Source organism: Lepidochelys olivacea, assembly GCF_965140295.1.
Source record: "Lepidochelys olivacea isolate rLepOli2 genome assembly, chromosome: 22".
NCBI classification, from domain to species: domain Eukaryota; kingdom Metazoa; phylum Chordata; order Testudines; family Cheloniidae; genus Lepidochelys; species Lepidochelys olivacea.
The window spans coordinates 13,411,660-13,436,377 of record NC_140432.1 but is presented as its reverse complement, the minus strand read 5'-3'; the positions used below and the strand labels follow the sequence as shown (position 1 = coordinate 13,436,377).

The following is a 24,718-nucleotide window of genomic DNA, read 5'->3' as shown; positions in this document are numbered from 1 at the left end:
GCAGCTTTCTCCCTAGTGGTCACGGCAGGGGAAACAACCCAGCGAGAAAACATGAGCTCAAGTAGGAACAGCAGAAAAAGAAGAGGGAGGCAGTGACCTCAGCACTGATGAAGTCATGATAACCCCACTCCCCACCCCGTTGAAAAGGAACCCACTGCAAATCTGCACTTCTAAAGTGAAGAGGAAGTTCGTGCAGCATAACAGACAGAGACGGGCTACGCTTACATCCCACAACATGACTTTCACCGCCGTGCTCTGTATCGTGGCTTTGTTACCACTGCAAGGTAAGTGACATCGTTTAACTGCCTGTCTTAAAAGCTCTTAAACGGAATTATTTTGTTTATAGAACTTCACTGCACCACACGCCAGAATGCTTTTTATTATTAACTGCATTGCACTATTACCACCAAGCTTTTCAGCAGGATCTTCTGCCACCTAAGGGCCACTCAGTTCCAATTAACTGTTAAACCCAAGGACAATCATTTGCCTTATAAGCCTTGGAAACACAGTGTAGAGGACAGAGAGCCAGGAACTGCTGGATTCTCATCCTGGTTCTGATCCTGACTCACAAAATAGCCTTACATGACTTACATCTCTCTACCTCCATTTGCCCATCTGTAAAATAGGGCTAATGGCAGCTACCTTGCAGGTGTGCTGTAAGGGTAACCTAGCCTTGTTAATGTTTAGAGAGTGCTTTGAAAACAGAGAACACTATATAAATGCTCAGTATTATTATTCCTGCTACAGGATGTAGCCCTGTTTACATATGTTGCTAACCTGCACCTCATCACTCACACGCATCATCATGTGTGCAAGGATTGCCTGTGAACATGTCAAATAATGACCAGATTTAAACAAACAAAGGCCATGCAAGTCAATAATTCACACTGAAGGACACTTACAGCTTCCATTCCTGATCCTTGCATGATTTTTGCACTGCCTGCAGTAAGAACCCCAAAAGGATAGTCTCTCCCCACTTCTTGACAAAGATTTAAGAGAAGAAATTGCAGTAAGGTCTCATTTCCTGAGACTTTGATAATAGTGCAAAATATACTACTATACCAGTGTATTGTGAATCTGAGTCCAGATTAAAGAAAATAGACAAAATACACTTTACATTACATCATCCCTGGGATGGGGTATATCATTATTGCTTGTGTTTGTTAACTAAGTGATCACCTTTAAAACTGGTCATTTTAATCTTAAATTAAATTGATATGGTTATTTTGGTATTTACAGTGTTCCATATACTTACTCTAAGGAATACCCTGGGAATACAGTGAACCCTGAGATCATAGTATTAAGTTATTATCTGAGGCAATTGACCATCTTTTGGGGCCAACCACTGTACTCTAATTTGCAAAAATCCTGTTGTGCATACCATAAGCTTCTCAGATATCAGTGTAAATTAGCGAGGTTCTACTATATAATCAAACCAGTCATAGGCAGGGCCCCATGTATTCTGCAGTCATTAAATTTGCCACAAAATTCACTCCTTGCTGCAGAATTGCTCTCCAGAATCTCACCGTTCATTTCTTTGTTAATGATATTTCTAGTCTGATGGTTGTAAAGATAATGCTGAAAACATGAACTGAGTGTAAACCTCTGCAGTGATCTCTGTACGAGTCTGCAGACAGCCTATGACAATAGCTCTGAGAGATGTGAACTGCTCCATTCATCCCAGTCCTGCTACCTCGTGCTCTCCAGTTTTCCCCAGGAGGAGTAATGGATTGTACTACAGCGCACACTCTCTGTGTTGTTCCATGGAACTGGGAAACAGGGTGGTCATGGAGACAGCGCTTGTGGCCAGCTTGCAGCCAGGGAGCTGGCCTAGGGATATACACTGGGCTTCCCAACGGCGTAGCTGCCAAGGCCCAGGTGGCTGAAGTGATGAGCCATTGAAACTGGCTACCAGAGTCACCCCTTGCCATCTTCAAAAGTAATCAACAAATTTTACATCAATAAATATAGGCAATTCTGAGCCAGGGCTGAGTGTGTTTGCGTGAGGGTTGGGAGAAGGACGGGAATGAAGGGTATTTCACGGTGCCTGAATTAATTCACATTACCCTAGCACTGGAGCTGTTGTGAAATTTGGTCCCAATGTGCCTATAGATTTTACTTTAATAAGGTAACTTGATTCCCAACACTTCTATGGAACATGGCGCAATTCTGATGGGGAAGGGTTGTCAGGGACTCCCCACCAGCCAGTGCATTAAGAACGCCCACCCGAAAAGAAGGGTTCAGGCATTCAGAGGTGGACGCGACTAAGATAACACTGCCTCAGGCAGCATTAACACAGGCTGAGATATTCCACAGGCTCAGCAAATGGGAGAGGATGACGGAACAACATGCAGACATGACCATTACCTTCCCCCCACCAGTCCCACTTTCTTCCACCTGCAGATCCAAATGAGTTTCCATGGGGCTGGGTGAAGAGAGAACAATGCTGCAGAAAGGGCCTCCCATCCCCTGCAGCCACTCTCTCCATTATGCCCCTGGGGTTTCTGTCCTCCTCGCCCCATTCATGGAGATGGAGGAGACGTGATCTGGTCGCTGGTTACTCAAAGTAATGCTCTGAGGAGATACTGTGCAGAATGTGAATGATCTGCAATGCCCAGTCATCTGAAAACCCAAACAATACCATTGTTCACTTCAGTTTAGAGACAGGCCTCAGTCCTCATCTGTGGTTGAGAAGCACTTGGGACAACTCGAGGAAGGGAAGCTGGCCAAATCTCCACTCCTCCCTGCAATCCTGAGCTGGCTATGCACTGGGTTGCTCCCATGGAATAATTCAGCACAGCCTAGAGGTGGCTCTAATTTCCTCCAGGTACCAATGGCTCAATGGGGTCATTAGAGCAACTGGGGATCAATGGAGCACAGAGATAACCCTGACTGTATCCCCTACACTGTCCATAGGGAGTGGGGCAAGATGAATATCTCCCTATATTAGGATGACCATTTTGTGACCAGCTACAATGGCTTTAGAACCGCTGTGCTGTGGGAACAGGGCAACATTGACCCCAGACAGGGAGGGAAATGCGGCCCATGAGTCATGGCCGGTGAACATCCCACTGCCTCAGATGGAAAGTCTGTGTGTGTTCAGTTCTGGGCTTTAGTCTATTTTTTTAAACATGCTTTCCTATTTAGAGTCTGGTTTCTCTCACTTCAAAGAGTGTGATCTGACAGACCCCTCCACGCCAATGTTAGTGACAGGAAATAGTAAAGATGCAGAAAGGCCCTGTGGAAAACCACAGACAAGACTACCTCAGCTACACTAACAAGATGAACCCGATAACGCACTTCTTCATAGATGGAACTCCGGAGGGCTCACAAGAGGAATGTCTTCTTTTGCCACTGGGTCTGTGGCAATCATTTCTAAGTGCCATGAAACCTGAAAAACTAACTTATTGTTATTTCCCTCATATAATGGACCCTTTTTTGTTTCAAAAACTATTTAACACTGGGAGATGGAAATGGTATCCCCTGTAAACAAATATATGGCTGAGCCACTTAAATAGAACACAGACTGCCGCCAAAGTATCTTCTATGGGAGAAACACCAACCAAATCAACTTCTTCCTCAATCATAATTTCTCAAGTCACTTTCATTGGGGTAATTTTGGTCTGTGTGCCCTGAAGAGGTGTTAAAATGGCTAACTGAAAGCACAACATATTCATGGTTGTCACTATCTGCTTGTCTCCTACAAAGGCATCCATAAAACAGCCCTGGTCATTATAATTAGGTATATAAATTCGGCAGCAAAAAATCACATCTGTTGAATGACATGAATTGAACGATTTGCCAGCGTGTCATTATGGTGCTGAATAATGGGTTGACCACTGAATCAGAAAGAATTAGAATTTACGAACGCATCCCAATATATGGATTCTATGGCCACAAGGGACCACTGTGATCATCTAGTCTGACCTCCTGCACAGAGGTCATAGGACTTCCCTGAATTTATTATGGCTTCAAGTCCAGTAGCTGTGCTTGAACTAGAGCATAACCACAGGTCTCCCCTCACTTACACTGGGTGAGAATCAGGAGTAACTCCACTGAAGTCAATGGAATTTCACTGGGGTAGAATAATGTAAGCACGAGAAGAATCAGCCCCACGGTATCTTTTTATGACCAATTGGTTTGTATTGGATGAGTCACTCCTTCATGCAAAAGGACACCCTCTGTGCTTCCTGGTTCTGGCCCAGGTAGACAGCAAAATACTCAAGTACCATGAGAGTTAGTCCTGCAGCTTCATGGACCCTATAGATCAGACAGTGAGGGCCACATTGATACAAACAACTGAAGCCTTGGGTGTGCATCCAGCTCAATTTACAGTGACCTACCCTGGGGATGAAGTTTGCCTTCCATGGGAGCTCCCAGCTACACTGCTAACCATTTCTCTCTGCCACTCCTGGGGTGGGAGATGAGTAAGGACATGGAGGGGGACGTGGCTACAGACCTGCATGTCTACCACATTCCCTACAGCCAGCCCAATCCTGCTGTCACTGAAGTCAGTAAAAAACCTCCTGTTGACTTTAGTAGCAAAGAACCTAACATTGCCATTTTTGGTTCTTTTAAGAAAATAAAGTGCTTCCTATTTGTGCAACCAAGGCAGACTTATTGCCCCAAAGGTCCAGCACTCCCACACTCTGGCAAGCAATTTGCTGTAGGCAGCTACTTTAAAAAAAAACTGATTGAAAAACAAATTCCCTTAACTGCCTATTTACTTAGCTCTGACACAGTTACTGCTGTTCGCAATTTCTCCAACGCATGTTTGTTTGGAGGACGCCAAAAAACATTTAAGGCCATAAAACATGTTCACAAAGTGCAGTATATATCTCAGCATGGTCAATTCTGGCTGGGAAGAGGAACGTATGTTATTGCTTCACTGTAAAATGAGCCAGGAGAATGGAATTTCTTTTCAGTTACATATGTTAGGCCAGATCCTGACTTTAATGGAGCGCCGTACCAATTTACTGCAACTGAAGATCTAGACATTTGAATATAAAAGGGTTGATTTTTCAAAGATGCTGAGCACCCACAATTACTGTTAATTTAAACGGGAGTTGGGAGAGCTCACCATTTCTGAAAATCGGGCACAACGATGGGTAATTGCAAGACAGTGCTTTGAGCTCTGAGTCATTTGCTCAGATCTGGCCCAGGCTGGTGACTAAAAACCACTGTGTGTTTAAATGCATGAAACATGTATTCATTGAATCCACCTATTTCTGGCTCTTCGATGGCGTGTGTAAAATAAATTGAGGGGTCCCATTGTGGTGGGCAGGTGCGCAATATCACAAAACCCCCCTACAAGGGTTGGGAGTCTCAGCAGAGCTTCCAAAGATCAAACAGGTCATAACACTGAACCCTCTTCTAATCCATAGAGGGCTGTGGAAAGACGTCTGTGGGCTGTGGAAAGACGTCTGTGGGATTATGGCTGCAGGCTAAGACTCTGGAGACTTCAGTTCGGTTCTGAGTTCTTCCACAGACATTGAGGCCAAGATCCTCAAAGGTATTTAGGAAATTGATTTAAATGGAACTTAGATGCCTAAATACCTTTGAATCTGGACCTGAGTGTCTTTGTGCCTTAGTGTCCTACCTTCAAAATGGGGATAATAGCACTCCCCTGCCTTAGAGTGATGCTGAGAGGATAAATACACTAATAACTGTGAGGTGCAGAGATACCTATGGCAGATGAAGACCATAGAGATACCTACATTAAATAGAATGGCACATTCACGAACAGGGAAGCATGAGATGCCATTGTCCATCCTGTCCCTGTTCTGGGGATAGAGGAGTTCAGTCCCTAGATCTGTCAAGCCAGCGCCTCTTGTTGGCATGAGATTCACTCTCGGGGCTTGTCCACAAGGGGAAATTTACCAGTATAACTCCTATTCTAGAACAAGTGCGTCTAAATGGGGAGTTTTATTGGTATAAATGTACAATTATACCAGTAGAGTTATGCTGGTAAATTTCCCCTTGCAGACAACCCTTTTTCAAAAAAGCAGCAGGCTGGTGTATTGCACTGTGCAGAATGCTCTCAGTTTGCCTCACATCAAATGTCACAACTGTTTTTCTCTGGCAGGGGATTTTCAAGAGGTTCACACTGAAAGTGTAACTGTGGAGGAGGGGCAGGATTTAAGCCTACAATGTGATTTTACTGGAGACCATGAATCTGTCTTCACGTGGTCAGACCCTCGGGGGTTTCTCATTTTTCTAAAGAGCGACCGAGGTAAGTGTCAAAACCTGCTTCCAGGTTACTTTCCATTTGATAGGAAAGGGGTCAGTCACCGGTGGTCTTTCCTATCTCCCACCTACTGTAAGATCTGACTCACCTATAGGCCCACTTAGAGCTCTTGTACATTCAGTCTCTTTCCTACAGGAAGTTGATTAAATGGAAACCCCACCAGAGTGGTTTGTAAATGGAGCCTCAAGCAATAAACTGTATTTACCACTAACACCATCATCCCAGCTCAAAAACCCACCACCGACTGAAAGGACCTACGCGTGCTATAGATTGTGTCTTATCTAGCTGAGAAAGAAGGTTCAACGTGTTCCTTGCTTAGAATCCACATTGTTTTTTAACTTATTAAAAAAGTAACTGTTTTGATAAGAAGCTGGTGAGTGCTATAACCATGGAGACTGCTAACTGATGCAAACACACCCATGTTTACTGCTACCTTGTCTTCCACCCCACACCTGTCCATCCCCTAATTCTATCTTGTCACTCCTAGATTGTGAGCTCTGTGGGGCAGCGACTGTCTGTGTCTTACTTATTTGTACAGAGCATAGCATAGCGGACCCTGATCACTCTTAGGTGCACTAAAAACTACTGGGATTTTTCAAAGGGAATCCGGCACCCAACTCCCGTTGAAATTCAGCATGAACTGAGTACCCCACACCTAATGGGTACCTTTGAGAATTTCAGCTAAAATCATCATTGATATGATTGCTGAGTGGATAACTGCTAAATTTATTGAATAAATAATCTGACAAATTCATTTGCCAGATAATTTACTCAGTAAATTTTGCAAACATTTCCAAATGGAATACATGGTGAACTTTTTAAATATTGATATTATATTATACTATTATTATTATTTGCCCAGCTCCGAAATCACGTATATGCTTTTGAAAATTTTGTCCAATTCAATTGACCAATCTCAAAGAGGTATAATAGTAGGTTAGGATGGAAGATCATACAAAGAGTCTATAAACCCAGATCTTCAGCTGGTGTCAATCTGCATGACTTCATTGAAGTACGTGAAACTACACTGATATTGCCAGGGGTGCTGGAACAATCTGTATTGTGGGGGTGCTGAAAGCCATTGAACCAAACTGTAAACCCTGCATCTGATGGAAACCACTTCAAGCCAGGGAGTGTGGCACTATCCCTTGCTCCAGCACCTAGGGATATTGCACCAGCTGAGGATTTGACCCACCGTCTATTCCTCTGCAAAGGCATGTGATAATCTCCTTTCCGGGCGTATAATATTGAAGTGATATTAAACATGAGGATTAGTGTTTGCAAAGTAATTGATAAGTCTAAAGCACCAGTATTTTAGCTTTTATTTTCCATGTTAGTGGAGAAACAAATTTTATGCCCTATGTGGGCATTTGCATTCTCAGTCCTATCATCATAAGCCTCTGCTCAAAGAAGCAATGAGACACACAGCTTAACAAATCATTTTCTTATTCCATATGGTGAAAAATTAAACATGACGAACCATCTAGCTTACACACAACAGTGATTTGAAATTTTTTTTCTCATGTTTAGTTCTTTCCAGAAATTTAATCACCTGTGAGTCCATCACTCGCCTAAATATTTTTAAAGCCTTAAAAAGCCTCAACTAAAAAAAGAAGTTTCTGAGGTCCTTTAGTCTCTCCCAATGGATGACCCATTTCCTCAATTTCAGTTCACTTTAAAGGCAGGCTGTTACTTTCTGTGTTGTGATTGCGGTGAGCAAAGGCGAGGCCGGGGAGGGGCGGGGGGGGGGGGAAGGGTCACATGCCCCTCCCCAGACCACTGGGGGTGGGGGCACGTTCAGCAGCAACCGCAGCGGTGAAAGGAGCAGAACGTGGGGCTACCCGGCAGCCCCACGGCAGCAGCTCCTCCGGCATCCCAGCCTTTCCACGCAGCTGGGTCTCCTGGGGTCTGTACAGCCGTGCCAGAGGACAGGGCTGGGGGCACGACCAGTGCAGCCACGCCAGAGGAACTCCCGGCGTGGGGCTGCCCAGCGGCCGTACAGACCCCAGGAGACACAGCTGCGTGGAAGGGCTGGGGGCGGTACATGGGGCTGGCCTCTTTTGGCCTGAAATTGGCATCCTGTGCAGCGGGAGGACAGAGCCGCCCCAGCTGCACGTAATATGGGATGGGGAGGGGACAGGGACAGCGCGGGGGTCCAGGCTGGGGGACGGAGAGGAGTCACGTGCCCCCCTTTAGCTGGTGCCCACCTTTGTGTCCCTCCCATGAGTCGCCGGCGGGATAGCTGATGTGACCTGCTGGACTCAATCCCAAGATTCCCATGGGTCACACGGGGGAAAGAGGGAAGGAGTGTCCTGAAAGCCCAAAGAGATTAATCTGCTGAGAGATCTGGATATTCCAGGAAGGTGTCTCATTAAAGGGCAACTAATTAGGCAAAACCAGGATCAGACAACTCATTAATGCTTCAAGATTTATGGACGTGGCGCATTACATAATTCCACCCCCCTTTTGCAGATGGGGAAACAGGCCCGTCACCATGAGATGGTGCATAAAGTAACACAGTGAGTCTGTCTCTGAGAGGGGAATAGAACCCCACGATCTGGAGTCCTAACGTGCACTGGATCATGGTACAGCCCCTTCCATGTTGCCACTTCATAATCCTCCAAACATTTGCTGACATTTCCCTGCCTCGGGACCCAAATTCCATTAGTATCTTGAGAGCCCCCACAAACCAACATCAATCAATTTAGTCTCACAACCCTCCCCTGTGAGGCAAGGAAGTCTAAGAGGAGGCCAGGTGGTTCAGTGGATGGTGCACTAGCCTGGCTCTATTCCTAGTTCTGCCTGCTGCCTGGCCTTGGGCAAAGCACTTCATCTCTCTGTGCCTCTGTTTACCCTTCCACCCTTTAAACTGTCTGTCATCTCTTTAAACTTTAAACTCATTGGAGCAGAGACATCTCCTACTGCATGTCTATACAGCACGTAGTACAATAAGGCCCCAGTCTAGGTTGGGGGCCTCTAAGTACTACTGTAATATAAATGATTAACATTAGCCCCATTTGACAGATGGGAAACTGAGGCAAAGAGATTTGCATAAAGTCACACAGGAAATCCTTGGCAGAGCCAGGGGATGAACTGTAGTTTCCTGAGTGCAAGAAGAATGTTTTACCCACAAGACCCACCTGCCTCTCAAACCAAACTTCTTTCTGAGCTTTGAAACACACAGGAAATGTTATGACCTCCCTTCCCCCTCATATGCATTTTTAATTTATTGATATATCTCTATTTCTCAGATCCAGCTAGGAATGATTAGCACTAGAATTGTTCATTAAACACTGAGAACAAATGAATGAAAAAGAAGGTCATTCACACCTGATGAACAAAGCCAATCTCTCCTTTTATCACTTTGGTTACCCATGTCGCTCGTATGGACCAATGCACTTACTATGCCATTCTTTTTTCACTTACAGGTTTAAAAGATCAGAGATACAAACTTATCCATTATTCAAAATATAAATTATCTATCAGCCTGTCTAATGTAACAGTACAGGATGAAGGCACATACACATGCTTCTACTATGACGTACCAGTCAAAACCAAGAAAGTGAATGTTACTGTCTTAGGTGAGTTCCATTAGAGAAGCTAAATTTGCATAGGTTTCTAAGAAAATCCAACCTCCTCCTATGCTTTTTTTTCCTGAATGAAGGCTATCCCATTTTACTGTATTCTTTTGTAATGATATGTTTAAGAGGCTGTGTTGTAGTAACTAAGGCCTCAAAGTTATGAGTTATTACTATTCAAGAATTGCCCAGGTATCAAGACCTTTTAGAAATGATAGAACAGAGGGCTAAGAGAATAAAAACCCAATGTCTAACAGCTAGATTTCTTCAACAGGCTGAGGAAATGCAGAGTTGCGGCAACCTTTCACAAGAGCGTACTGCTGGTACTGCTAACAAGAGCTCCCCTGTTCCTTGTCTGTCAATGAGTTAAACATTAAATGCATATCAAAAGTGAAGATATTATATAATATGCCAAATAGAGCTGTCAATTAGGGAACTTAATGGAATCTAATTTTATTATTCAAATGTGTATAAGAGAGAAGTCAGCTATAAGTAGTACAGTATTGGGCAAAATATTATCAACTTTAATGACAGGGTTTACCTCATGGGCAATGCTTTTAGGAAAGCAAGGGACTGTGCTCATATTGATTTGTTTTTACTTTAAGTGATAAACTGAGGAAGTCAGGCTAATGCTTGCAATCAAACCTGCTTATGCTAACAAGTCAGTGAAATATGCTTGTGCTAAAAGAGGCAGTGAATAAAAGGAACTGAAATCAAATAGTATGTTTATAAGGACATTTGACCACAGAGAGGAATAACCAGAAATGTAACTATTTGATTCATAATGCAAAGACTCAGCTCAGCAAACATACCAAGATTCTACCATTCTTGTTAAAAAGAACAAAAACAGAAGATTTACACAGGTCTACCAGCCTGTTGAAGAACAACAGTTCTTGAAGTGACATTGTATTCTATAACGGGCTGTTAAAAGAAGTTTGAAAAGCATCAAAGACTATGGAGGGACTCTGTATACATTATATGAACCTTAAACTGAACATTTCAGCAACTAGCAAAGTGTTGATAGAGAAACTCCTACCTGTGTAAGCATAACTGCAAAGAAGGCCAAGGCATACACCGCAAAGGGGCCCATGAAAAGTGATTTGGTTTATAAGTTGGTAAAACCAGCTGGTGCTCAAGGTATGTCCCAAAATGTTTGCACCAACAGTTATGACCTAACTTATTTCAGATACGCTGGAGTGACCACATGTATTACACAAAGAGACTAGAAAATTCAAGTCCACTGGAAGAATTCAGCTGACATATCATTCTCTGATTGAATGGTGAGAGAGGACAACTTTCATTTTGGTTGGACATTTAGAATCTTGAGAAGTATGGGTCACCATCTGATTGAGCCACACCCAGAACCTCCAAGAAGAGCGACAAAGTTGGACCACCCAGCAAAAATAGGATAAAACAGCCTGTCTCCTTCGGCACATCGCTCCCTGAAAGCCAAAGACACCTGGAAGGAGGAAGAACTGAGTTCCTAGGCTGGCCACCTGGGAATCCTCTTCCATGTCACCTATCTCTTTCTATTTTCCAGCAACTCAGGTTACCCCCTAGCACACCAGGAAAAGACTATAGTCACGTCCATCCTTTGCTCCACCTATTTATACATGGTCAGCTCCTGCTGTGGAGATATCTGAGCTGAAAGCTAACAGCTGAGCAAAGATCTGGTGATAAGCAACACACAGACTTTCTTTTGGGTCACAATGCAAAACAGTCAATTTACCACTTACTGAAACTGGACACCTAACTAGTCAAGAAGTGTATATGTTCCCACGTGCTTTAAAGATGGTCAGAGAGTTGCAATGTGTGTCCTTATTTTGTAATAGATTCATAGATACTAAGGTCAGAAGGGACCATTATGATCATCTAGTCTGACCTCCTGCACAATGCAGGCCACAGAATCTCACCCACCCACTCCTGCAAGAAACCTCTCACCTATGTCTGAGCTATTGAAATCCTCAAATCATGGTTTAAAAACTTGAAGGTGCAAAGAATCCTCCAGCAAGTGACCCGTGCCCCATGCTACAGAGGAAGGCGAAAAACCCCCAGGGCCTCTTCCAGTCTGCCCTGGAGGAAAATTCCTTCCCGACCCCAAATATGGAGATCAGCTGAACCCTGAGCATGTGGGCAAGATTCACCAGCCAGATATCCAGGAAAGAATTCTCTGTAGTAACTCAGATCCCACCCCATCTAACATCTCATCACAGGCCATTGGGCTTATTTACCATGAATAGTTAAAGATCAATTAATTGCCAAAATCATGTTCTCCCATCATACCATCTCCTCCATAAACTTATCGAGTTTAATCTTGAAGCCAGATAGGTCTTTTGCCACCACTGCTTCCCTTGGAAGGCTGTTCCAGAACTTCAGTCCTCTGATGGTTAGAAACCTTTGTCTAATTTCAAGTCTAAACTTCCCGATGGCCAGTTTATATCCATTTGTTCTTGTGTCCACATTGGTAGTGAGCTTAAATAATTCCTCTCCCTCCCTGGTATTTATCCCTCTGATATATTTATAGAGAGCAATCATATCTCCCCTCAGCCTTCTTTTGGTTAGGCTAAACAAGCCAAGCTCCTTGAGTCTCCCTTCATAAGACAGGTTTTCCATTCCACAGATCATCCTTGTAGCCCTTCTGTGTACCTGTTCCAGTTTGAATTATCCTTCTTAAACATGGGAGACCAGAACTGCACACGGTATTCCAGATGAGGTCTCACCAGTGTCTTGTATAACAGTACTAACACCTCCTTATCTCTACTGGAAATACCTCGCTTGATCCATCCCAAGACCACATGAGCTTTTCTCACAGCCACATCACATTGGCGGCTCATAGTCATCCTGTGGTCAACCAATACTTCAAGGTCCTTCTCCTCCTCCATTACTTCTAATTGATGCATCCTCAGCTTATAACTAAAATTCTTGTTATTAATCCCTAAATGCATGACCTTATGCTTCTCACTAGTAAATTTCATCCTATTACTCCTGTTTACAAGGTCATCCAGATCCTCCTGTATGATATCCCAGTCCTTCTCTAAATTGGCAATACCTCCCAGCTTTGTATCATCTGCAAACTTTATTAGCACACTCCCACTTTCTGTGCCAAGGTCAATAATAAAAAGATTAAATAAGCGTTGACTACTATAGATCCATTCATTGGGAAGGGGACTTTGGTAAATTGGTATGTAAGTAATCAACCGAATTACCTTGTGATCTAGCTTTGTATTGTTTTTCTTCTGTTGTGTTCACAACACTGGAGTTGATAACCAATTGGCATAAGTGAGGCCCTATTCTGAGGGACTCAGTCAAAATCTAAACAAGGTCACTTTCCTAAGATAGTGAATGAGTGTAAGTGTTATTCCCTATTGTGGTTATGTAATTTGATTCTGCAAACATAAATAGTTATAGAAACCCATTTTCTAGTTTGTTAGCCAAATCATAGTTCAATGCTATTTTTTGTTGCTTTATATAAGAACATAAGAATGGCCATACTGGGTCAGACCAAAGGTCCATCTAGCCCAGTATCCTGTCTTCCGACAGTGGCCAATGCCATGTGCCCCAGAGGGAATCAACAGAACAGGTAAACATCAAGTGATCCATCCCCTGTCGCCTATTCCCAGATTCTGGCAAACAGAGGCTAGGGACACCATCCTTGCCCATCCTGGCTAATAGCCATTGATGGACCTATCCTCCATGAACTTATCTAGTTCTTTTTTTTAACCTTGTTATAGCCTTCATAGAATCATAGAATATCGGGGTTGGAAGGGACCTCAGGAGGTCATCTAGTCCAATCCCCTGCTCAAAGCAGGAGCGATCCCCAATTAAATCATCCCAGCCAGGGCTTGGCCTTCACAACATCCTCTGGCAAAGAGTACCACAGATTGACTGTGCGTTGTGTGAAAACATACTTCCTTTTGGGGGTTCACAGATAACTGCATTACTTGATTAGAAGAGATTGGTGCTTCTTAAGCTTTCTGGGCCCTTCAACTAGCTTGCCAGAATGCCTTTGTGCTTCACAAAATAGTGGGGCACTGATTTCTCCTACTTAATACTGTGATTGACTGCAAAGCTGCTGTGTGGAGCAGCCTACGTTCCATCATAGGCTAGAGCTGCAGAATTGAATGGGAAGCTGGGAATGACAGTGGCCAACAGAGAAAGTCAACACTAAGATAGGGATAGGGAGCCTAGAGTATTAGTTTTAAAGTCTGAAGTACAGTGAGTAAATAAAGTACCCTAAATGCAGCTCAGTGTGGATGGTAGGCCAAATTCTCTGCCCCCTCTCTATCCCTGGGCAGTGCAGGATGGAATCTGGCCCTCGCCTCTTTGCTGGGGAGGTTCGAGTGTGGAGATGTTTCCAGTGAGTACAGAGACAGCATAGCACCATCCCTGCTACACTTCATCCCCGGAAAAGGGAATGTCTGGGGGAGATAGAGGTGTTGTCACAACACACTGTGCTCTGGCTATGCTCAGCTGGGGAACAATCTCTTGGAAACTGTTGCCAGGTGGTGCAAGTTAGGACAGCCTCTATGCTGCTCTAACCAGTGATGGGGCCAGGGAAGGAATCAGGCAGACATATCCAGTTTTTTGGGAGAGGGGCTACATCTTCATATGCATCTGTATCGTGCCAAGCAACAGGGAGCCCTGATCCTGGCTGGGGCCTCAAGGTGCACCCTTAATTGAAAGAAATAATAATATAGGGTGAAGTACATGCAACCAATCATAAAACTGATTGCACAAGACTGCAAGAGCCTATCTCACCATGTGTCCCTTTGTTACAGCTGCTCCCTCCAAGCCACTGTTGGAAATATCAGATATTAGAACCAATGGCAAAGAAGAAAAGATTGTGCTGAGCTGCTTAACCCAGGGAAGTAAGCCCCCTCCTCAGATTACATGGCTGCTAAATAATGGGCTGGAAGTCTATGGTGAGTTTTAAATGGCCACTGAGTGGCGTGCATTTGTTGGAATATTTTTATCAGCCATTAATGTTCTGTACAAATACCCTGAACCAGCATTGGTCCCATTTGGAAAGGTCTCAGCACCTGGGGATAGGAGGCCTGAGAACTGGATACAAGTGCTAAATTCTGGGGAGCCCTCTTTTTAAAGGGAGGGGGTTGACTCAGGACAGCTAACAGTGGCTCAATTTTCACAGCACAGACATAGTAGTTAATCCTTAATCTGCCTCTGTGACTAACCCCATTTTCTATGTGCAGGAGCTGAGGAACACACAGGTTAAGAGCCACATTCTAAATCCCTTTTTCACACTGAATATAGCACTTACCCATGCCAGTAGTTCCCTTGCTTACTGAAGGTTGCACTATTTGTCCTTGAGTGACTTGCTCAAGCCCAAACAGCAAGCCCATAAAAGCCAACATTGGAACTCAGATCCTGGTTCCTGGCACTCAACCCACCAGATGCCTCCCAATGTCAGTTAATGAAGATCCATCTTCCCCAGTAGAGCTCTGAGCACAGGCATCTAAAGGGAGAGTAAGGAGCTACCGGTGCAGTTTAAACAACCATTCTAAATATTGTGATCTAATAATAACTGCCTTGCTAGCAGGAGCAGCAATACACTTAAGAGGAAATGCAGGTCACTCTGAGCATGTGGGGGATAGATCAGAAAGAATAGGTGTGAATGGTTTCCTCTCTTACTTTACTTGCTGTTTTGGATCATGAAGTGAAACTTGTATTTTGGGTCATGAAGCAAAGCTTGCAAGTCTTCACCTGTAGTCTTGGTAAAAGACATATTTTCAGAGTTCCCTATTTTAAAGGAAGCTTGGGGGATTCAGAGTTGTGCAGTCTATCTAGAAAGTAATAAAGATGTAGATTATATGGACAATATTACACCATGCAACCCAGAGAGGTCTTCTATGTCTTGTATAAACTGCTGCATTATTTCAGTGTGCCTTGCTTAGTTTGTTAGTCTGATTATGCAATTGTGCATGCAATACTGAGGCCTGGAGAATTTAAAAACTGCTGCTTACCTACCTGCTCTCTTGGCAGTTTGGATCTTTATGTAATAGGGGTGCAGCCCCAAGCTGGAGCATTTTATTCCTGATGCAATGTGCCCTTTGACCTTAAGTCACATGGACATCTAGTAATGTAGTTGTGTAACTAAGGATCCATATTGTTCCAGGCTTTTTTGTTTGATACCTGAATAGAGTTTTATGATGCAGGCTTTGATATTAAAGAGTGATGATGAATTCTCTCATCTGTTTGCAGTACATGCAAATTAAATGGATTATAGTTTTGAATGGAAAAATTTTAATTTTGTTGGGTGATAAATTTTATCTCCTTCTTTAAAGAAGGCTAGAACCAAGGAATTTCTCTGACTGAAAAGTCTAAATATTACCAGAGTTAACAGAGAGAAGGCTAGTTCTAGGAAGAGATTCTAGGCTAAAAGTATTAATGATCATTTGTCTTATCAATTGACAGATACTGTGAATTGATTTCAAGACCTTAATGCCTGCAGTAGAACATGCCATTAGCAGGGCCAGCTCTAGGTTTTTTGCCGCCCCAAGCAAAACAAAAAAAAAAGAAGATGGCCGAAATGCCGCCTCTGGAATTGTGCTGTTCCAAGCATGTGCTTGCTTTGCTGGTGCCTAGAGTCCATCCTGGCCATTAGAGATTATTGTGCCACGAAGAAAAATTTGAAAAGAACTGATTTAGCACACACATTTAGAATTTAGTCATTTATTCCTTGTCATCATTAACTACATCCTTGTTTTTCCACGTGGCATTGTTAATAAAGAGGTAACATCATCTAATAGGCTGAGGAGGGAATTGGGAGGGCAGGAATGCTTGTGTCCTCAATCTGGCTGTCCCATTAGTTTACTAGATGACTTTAGGCAAGTCACTTAATCTTTTTGTGTCTCTTTCCCCTGTTATAAAATAAGGATAGTGAAAGCAACATCACAGCGTTGGTGGGAGGATTAATATAGTGCTTTAAAAATTAAAACTGCTGTATCAAGGATTGTTAGTGTATGTGCAAATATTGGGCCACATGCATAATATATATTTATTTGCAGATTTAACAGCTGCAATCTGTGTGAATATGGTAACAAATCTAGGGCTATCTGGGAACTTCACTATGTGACTAGGGTGACCAGATGTCCCAGTTTTATAGGGACAGTCCAGATTTTGGGGTCCTTTTCTTATATGGGCTCCTATTAACTCCCACCCCGTCCCGATTTTTCACATTTGCTGTCTGGTCACCCTAGTTGTGACAATGTTGCACTCAGATCTCCGAGTTGACTGCAGAACCAAAACTCAGATCCTTGTCCTGTTTTAAAGTTATAGGCCCTTATCTCTTGAGCTTAAAGCCCTTTAGCAGTATAGGGCTATGACCCAGCTGATTCCATTCAGGAGAGATCAGAGGTGCTCATGTGGGCACACAACCCATGAGATCAGAGGTGCTCATGTGGGCACAGTACCCATAATAGTGTGGAACTTGCTTATATGCTTATAGTGAACTCTGATATAGTGAAGTAGAACAGAACTCCTAGGTTTTTTTCCATGCATGGTAGGGTGTAGATTGCAACTAAGCGATTCTGTCAAAAACATGACTTTGCTCTGCATGGGCTCTGCTGTGATCCATTTACACAATGGAAACACTTTTGCTCAGCATTCATGTGTTGCTTTAGCAGACCAAAAGTAAAGCAGATTTGTGACTGGAAGGTTTTTCATTAAATTGCTTTTGACGGTAAAGCACTTAAATGTTTTCTTCAAATGGTTACGTAGGTGACATCAAACACAAGTTTGAAAACGATGGAAAGAAATGCAACACAATCAGCACTCTCATAGTCCATGCATACAACCGAAATTCAACAGCCAGTTGTGTCATTCGTCATGAAACCCTCCGTGGAGAAAGACTGACAGCATCTTTCCAGTTTGAACATTTCAGTAAGAACAGCTTTTATTGAAGCATTGGTTGATCGGTGGTGATTCCTTTTTAACGTTTGAACTTGAAGAATAATACTGCTCTCTTGTATAGTGATTTTCATCAATAGATCTCAAAGCCTGTTGCAACACATAACAGTAGTATCATCCCCCTTTTACTGATGGGGAAACTGAGGCACAGAGTAGCAAAGTCACCCAACAAACCAGGGATAAAGCTGGGACTTGAACCTAGGTCTCTTGAGTCCTAAAAAAGTGCCCCCATCCACTAGGTCACATTGAATTACCCTATTATGTTTCTTCATAGATATAGATGCATAACTGAAGGTGTGGTCTACCATTCAGAGAACAAGGTCTCTTCAGTGTCTGGTTTTGGAAGACCGTACTCTCCAGTGGTTAAAGAAGGGACTTGGAGCTTGATTCCTAGGTTCTACTACCATTTCTGCCTCTGACTTACAGTGAACCTGATCCAGAACCCATTGAAGTCAGTGGGAGTCCTGGGTTCCCATGTTACATTGGAACATTCACTTCTGCTCCTTACGTATCAGAGGGGTAGCCATGTTAGTCTGTATCCCCCAAAACAATGAGGAGTCCGGTGGCACCTTAAAGACTAACAGATTTATTTGCTCATAAGCTTTCATGAGTAAAAACTTTATGCCCAAATCAATCTATTAGTCTTTAAGGTGCCACTGGACTTCTGCTCCTTGTACCTCCGTTTAAGCATCTGTAAAATGGGCCTGATACTTATTTACCTCCCATACATACTGTTAGATTCAGTTAATGCTTGTAAAGTGCTTGGAGAGCTTCGGATGAAAGAAACTAGGGAAATTCAAAGTATTATGATTGTTTTCCAGTGACTACTACAGGCTCAGCTCCAAATGTGTTAGAAATAAGCACGAGGACCTCTGAGCATCCTCAGCATTATATGGGTAAGTACAATAATAAAAAGCCACTGACTTAACAAAAAAAAGTTTTTTATTAATATCATTTATCAAGGTTCTCCCTTTAACACCTTGGTTGTTCCATTAGAATCCACAGAAGCTACCCCAAAATCTATAATACAGACATCACCTGTGAGCATATCTCTAGCAACAAGTACCCAACAGGAAGTTGTTTCTTCTCAGACGACTGTTGGTGGGTTCCACGTTTTAAAAACTTTTTACTGTTGTAAATTAAACAATATAAATTATAGAGTAGTGCTGAATTAAGGCAATCTGGGGCTTAGTGGGGAAAGGTTCAATATCATGGTCAAACTGCTTGGCCAATGTTATTTTTTATTATTTATATGTGTCCACATCATTGTGAAATAAATCATATAAAATTATTCGTAAAGTGCTTTTGCCCAGAATATGGGCTGCAAAAGAATACTAGGGGATAGTACTGAATGCTACTTGCATTGTGGTCAGAATTGGGTTCTTCTTTTCCAGTGATTGCTACAGAGTCCAATCCAAATATTAACGCCATCTTCTCTCAAAATCCTCTGCACTCTACTGGTAAGAATTTTAAATTCACTTTTTCTTTATTCCATATCATTTTGAAAAAAAAAATGGATAGTTAGCCCCATATCAAAACCTAGAGCCAAATATCTCTGGAGCTTGGGAAATTTCAGATCTGGATTCCATCTTTCTGGATTGGGTTTATTTCTAAAATACATCTTCCAATTTTCATGTCTCGTTTGGTGGATATTCCTTTAGGATCCACCCAACCAAACTTTCCTTCCACTGTACCTGAGAAGCCATCTACTACCAGCTTACCAGCAATACCTACCCAGCAGAGGAAACTACCAGCCAACACAACTATTTGTAAGTAAAGTTTTTTTTCTTAATGACATTAAGGCAATTTGTTAAAATGTCACATGCAGAGCAGCTGGAAATGCTGCTGAGAACAAATTTATATTCCAGCTGTTACAAGATCCTTGAAACACAAAACACAATAGTTGTTTCACACAGGTGAGCATTTTAGAATTGCATCCATCATAGAGAAAGACTGCCCTTCTCTACTTCTCTCTTTGTTGTGAAGACAAACACATGGAGACATGTGGGGGCAGGTCCTCAGGTGGTGTCGATTGTCATAGCTCCATCAATGCATGCTATGATTTTATTAATACCTATCCCTATGGAGGCACTAGGTGGCACTGTGCCACAGGCTGACAGAAAATAAGCATGTCAACACACCTTAAGGCTTAAGCTGTAAAGTTATTCAAGTGATAACAGCAGGATTGTCCCCAGATATAAAGAGGGTGGGAGGAACTGCATTACCACTACATGAATTGTTTGACAGTGAGAGACTTTCCAACCTTTAAAGGGATCTCTCTGGTTGTGCATAGTCATTTTATGGAAGAGATTTGGAAATGGAAATTAGTCAATTAACTTTTTTTTTTTTTTTACACCAATGCAATTTGTGTAAAATACCCAGATCCTCAAAGGTATTTAGCTGCCTAACTCCCATTAATTTCATAGAAGTTAGGCATCTAAACATCTTAAAGAATCCCAGCCTTTGAAAATCTCCCACTGTACATGTAATGTCATAGATAGACGCAGCATATAGAGCAATTTAGTTTTACGAAAGTGAGTTTAATTTATAGTCTGAATGTACATAGTTATTTGTGTATAAGAAAAAGAAAATATTTCTCTTTTCATTTCTGCAGGGTCAGAAGTAGCACTAACAGTAAATGAGGAAATTTCTAGTACAGAAGCACCAGCAACAAGTAGTGAACTAGCCACTCAGAATGCTAACGGCACCATTGGTACGTGTGCTACTGAATGTCCTTGTAAGCCAAGTGGCCCTGTGCTTTAGTGAACAGGGCTGGGAGGCAGGGACTCCCCAGTCCTAATTCGGGGTCTACCACTGCCTTATTTCATTACCTTGGGCGAGTCATCTAAAGGCTCCACTGAGACTTTTCAAAGCTGCTTCAGGAATTTCCATGTCCAGTTCCCACCAGGAATCCAAATGCTCTCAAGATTTAGAAAACATCAGCCTCTGATTCTGGTTCCCATACTGTAAAATGGGGATCATTAATGCAGGTGCCTGTCGGGGGTGTTTGAGACTCAGCTACAGCGGGTGTTGTACAGTGCTTTGAAGGTGGAAAAGTCTAAGTATTGTTATAATTAATATTAGCTAAAGAATACGATATCTTGTCTTCCGTGGGACTTTACATGAGTCAGAAGTGAGGAAGAACTGAGTAAGGACATCAAGGTTTGACCCTAAGGCACTTTTGAAAACTCCAGCCTTAAATAGCATTTATTAGAACTGTAGCTAAGAGTTTCCACAAAACATATTGTCAGAGTCCTGAAATATTTCCTTAGTAAGGCAGAATTTTTGTTGGACCTGTCAATAGTTTGGGAATCTGATCAGACTGCTGAAAGGGATAAGGAAGTCAAAATATTTTCTACTTTTATTTCTACAGAGCCAGAAATAACTTTGAACACCTCAGAAGAAACATCTGTTACAGATGTACCAGCAATAAGCAATGAACAATCAACTCAAAACTCCAACATCACCACTGGTAAATTTCTTAATGATGGAATAACATGGTAATCTAATGAATTGAACACGGGGCAGGAGCCAGGAACTCAAATTCTAAACTAATTTGTAACACTGGATCACACTGTAATGTTGGCCAACTCACTTAACTTGCTGTTTTTCAGTTTCCTCAATCGTAAAACAGAAACAACACTTGCAAACCTACTAGAGCTATTTTGAGGCTTAATTGTTTGATCCTTCTACACTGTGGCAAGGCTAGAAACCCTAAGTTTTATAATTAATACCACCTAAAGAATACAGAGCCAGATCATCAACTCATGTAAATCAACATAGCTCCATTGAAATCACTGTTGCTATCCCAGTTTACACCAGCTGAGAACCTGGCCCATATATATTCCTCAAAATCATTAAATGTTGAATTAATACTGCAAAATTTATATAATCTGGGTGACTGTGATTGGGCTAATCAGATAAACCCTTTTCATTCTACAGGATCTGAAATGACATTAAATATGACCTCTGGGACAGAAGAACCATCAACAAACCATGAAGAAACAACTCTGAATTGTAATGCCACCATCAGTAAGTTCTTGTTAATACTAAACATGAAATGGGCCTTCCTGAAGTCAGCCTGGTTCCCAGCAGCTAAGTGTCTACATCACCAAACCCACCATGAAGGACACTATAGGGCTGCCCTTGCTAAGAATCTCATAGGTGGGCCCATGGAGACCTAAAACAATGTTAGCATCTTGAGGCATTGGGCTAAATTCTCTGCTGGTCCACTGACTTCAGTGGAGTTTTTCCCATTTTTACACAAGCAGAAAATGTGTCCTGGTTCCTCCAGGTCAATGATGGGGAAGTTTACATTGCTGTTTCCTATGTATTTCTTCTCTAAGATCCTGGTCCAAAGACCACTAAACTCAATGAAAAGACTACAATGGATTTTGGCTCAGACCCTGAAACCAGTCTCTAGTATTGTCAACTTGCCCCTTTTGTGGCCAGTATGTTCTCAAACACAAAATTGAAGAACAATCTAATCATTAGGCTTAAAAATGATCTCACACTATCTACATTGTCCGCTGCTTTATTTCTGATGAAGAGGCCTCAGTATTGCTATCCTATCACCGGGCAATCTCTCTAATAGACAGTCCTCATCTTATTAGCTAAATGTCACAGGTAGTAACTACCTAACTATATTAAAAATATTTCTTTTATAGAAACCAATCTTAATTCTGAAGGAATCAGACAAAGGCAAACAAGTGTTTTGTTGCCAGTCCTGGTAGCTGTCCTTATTTTTGTGATGCTAATCATAGTCCTGCTCTTCATGAGGAAGCTGCAAAAAGCACACGGGATTTGGAAGAGAGGTGAGTGATCACACAATCTAAATCTCCAGGAATGTCTAAATCTCCAGTAATGTCTTAGGATGGGTGTGAGGGACTGGATAGTCAAGGGGACTGGTAACAGGATATGGGATCCTTGCATGTCTAGGTCATTGGTTAAAATCAAGCCTGTGTCAGTGGTGACTGAAAGTTATTACAAATAGCTGTTCAGGATCCAAGGGGAATGATTGGTGGTCTCAGGCCAAACCTCAATGGACAATAGTCTTTATCACAAAAGCTACCACCAATGACTGTCTCTAATCAGCTCCTTTTTGGCAGTCCAACTACTGAATGGACATGAGGACTGAATTGCCCTCTTAACCCTGGATATTCTTCTAGTTCAGTATTTGGTCATGCAGGGATGGAGGGGTGGGCAAATGTATGAAAAAAGCTGCAACTTCCTATTTTCATTTGTTATCGGCACAGAAAATGACACTTCAGAACAGACATTGGAGAGTTACAAATCCAGGTCTAATGAAGACAATGGACAAGGTAAGCTACCGCCATGACCTCAGGCTATTGAAGCTCCCATTGAAATCAGAGTTTTGCTACTGACTTCAGCCAGACCAGGTTCAAGCCAACCTCATTGTTTAGGAAAGATTTGCAAACTGCAAATCTTAAACTTCAGTCATATATTTTAGTCAGATCTTCTTAGTAGGCCCAATGCAGATACATGACCACTTTAACAGTCTCTCGCATTCACCATAATAACTGGGAAACCCATTACAGATTACATTTATGCTTAACGCTTTTGACTGGGATTTTCAAATGAGTCTAACAGTTAGTTGTACAAATCCTATTGGAATTTAGAGAGCTGGGTGCCCAACTCCCATAAATGTCTTTAAAAATCACTGCCTTTATTTGGTTTTTATTGGCTGGTTTTGGTAGTTACGTGTTCACAAATATTATAAATGACAAATGCTCACCTCTAAACTCATTATTAGTTATTTGGGGGTGACGAGATGTGAAAGATAAGGGAGGGCAAGGAGATTTTCCAAAACATTGCAGGTGGCAAAATGCTGCAAAGCAGGGGCTACCCAAATTTCAAGACACCAAGAACTTCCTTGGCAACTTGCTGTGAACCTAAGGGGCACACCTTCTCTAGGGAAGTGGTGGATACCCCATGACTTGCAGTCTTTAAGTCAAGACTGGTGTCTTTCTAAAGAATATGCTACAGCTCAAACAGAAATCATGGGCTCAATGCAGAAATTATTGGATAAGATTCCTTGTCTCATGTTATGCAGGAAGTGAGACTAGATGATTGTAATGCTCCTCCTGGCATCAAGATCTATGAATACTTACAGAAAGATTTTTATCAAAAATAAATACGCACACCTGTAATATTTGGTGGGACTTGTACCTTTGTTAGATTAACAGAAATTGCTTGTTTGTGGATTTCATCAGCAAAAAACACCTGCACTTCATCAGCTTTGTCCTCACTCTGTAGTTACAGAAAGAGCCAGCTGTGGGCTGCATTTTCAAACTCTGTGGGACACCTGGGTGTAAAACGTATTCCTACTGTACCATTGGAATCTATATAAACACATGCAGCTTTATGGCTAAAATGTCAGACGAGTCAAAAAAGGGAGGGAAATTTGCAAACACTTTTGAAATAAAATTTACTTTTTAAAATAAAAAATGTCCATAACCTTACACTGGACAAATTTTGATCAGCTCTATAATTGGTAGAAAAATGAGGGGGGGAGGGGGGAAAAATCAGACTTTTGTCAAAAAAAAAAGGGGGGAAAGATTTTATTTCAAAAATCAAAGTATTTCAACCAGCTTTAGTAGAAAGAACGAATTATTTTCTTGACCACAAATTAACCTACATTAGCTTACATCCTCCAGCTCAATCGCTCTTAGACATTGATAGTGCTCCTGTCACTGTAATATCTATACACCATCTCTTTTGGATTTATCAGTAATGTTGTAGCAAGAATGAATTTCCATCAAAATAAACCCCTCAGTCTATACGAAGACATCGACAAATTTGCATTTGTCTTTCAGTTGCCAATCAGAAGCCGAGCATGCAATACGTAACTGAAGGATATGCAGGAACAAAAAAGTCGAATTCAGAAGAAAGAGATGTTTCAGCATTTGAGAAACAGCTGGCATATGGAAAAGAAACTAATGTATAG

At 42.2% G+C, this 24,718-nt stretch overlaps 1 protein-coding gene across 1 annotated transcript; it reads left to right on the top strand.

Moving 5' to 3' along the window:
* Positions 1-235: 235 nt before the first annotated feature.
* On the top strand, positions 236-24,718 carry CRTAM (cytotoxic and regulatory T cell molecule; the record flags this gene model as incomplete). Its single annotated transcript, XM_084611644.1, has 15 exons — positions 236-284; positions 6,086-6,232; positions 9,676-9,828; positions 14,604-14,747; positions 17,563-17,724; positions 18,573-18,647; positions 18,748-18,852; positions 19,146-19,211; positions 19,413-19,520; positions 20,366-20,464; positions 21,125-21,223; positions 21,694-21,783; positions 22,419-22,565; positions 23,007-23,072; positions 24,588-24,718. The coding sequence occupies 15 exons, from the start codon at positions 236-238 to the stop codon at positions 24,716-24,718; spliced, it is 1,641 nt and encodes a 546-aa protein (XP_084467770.1).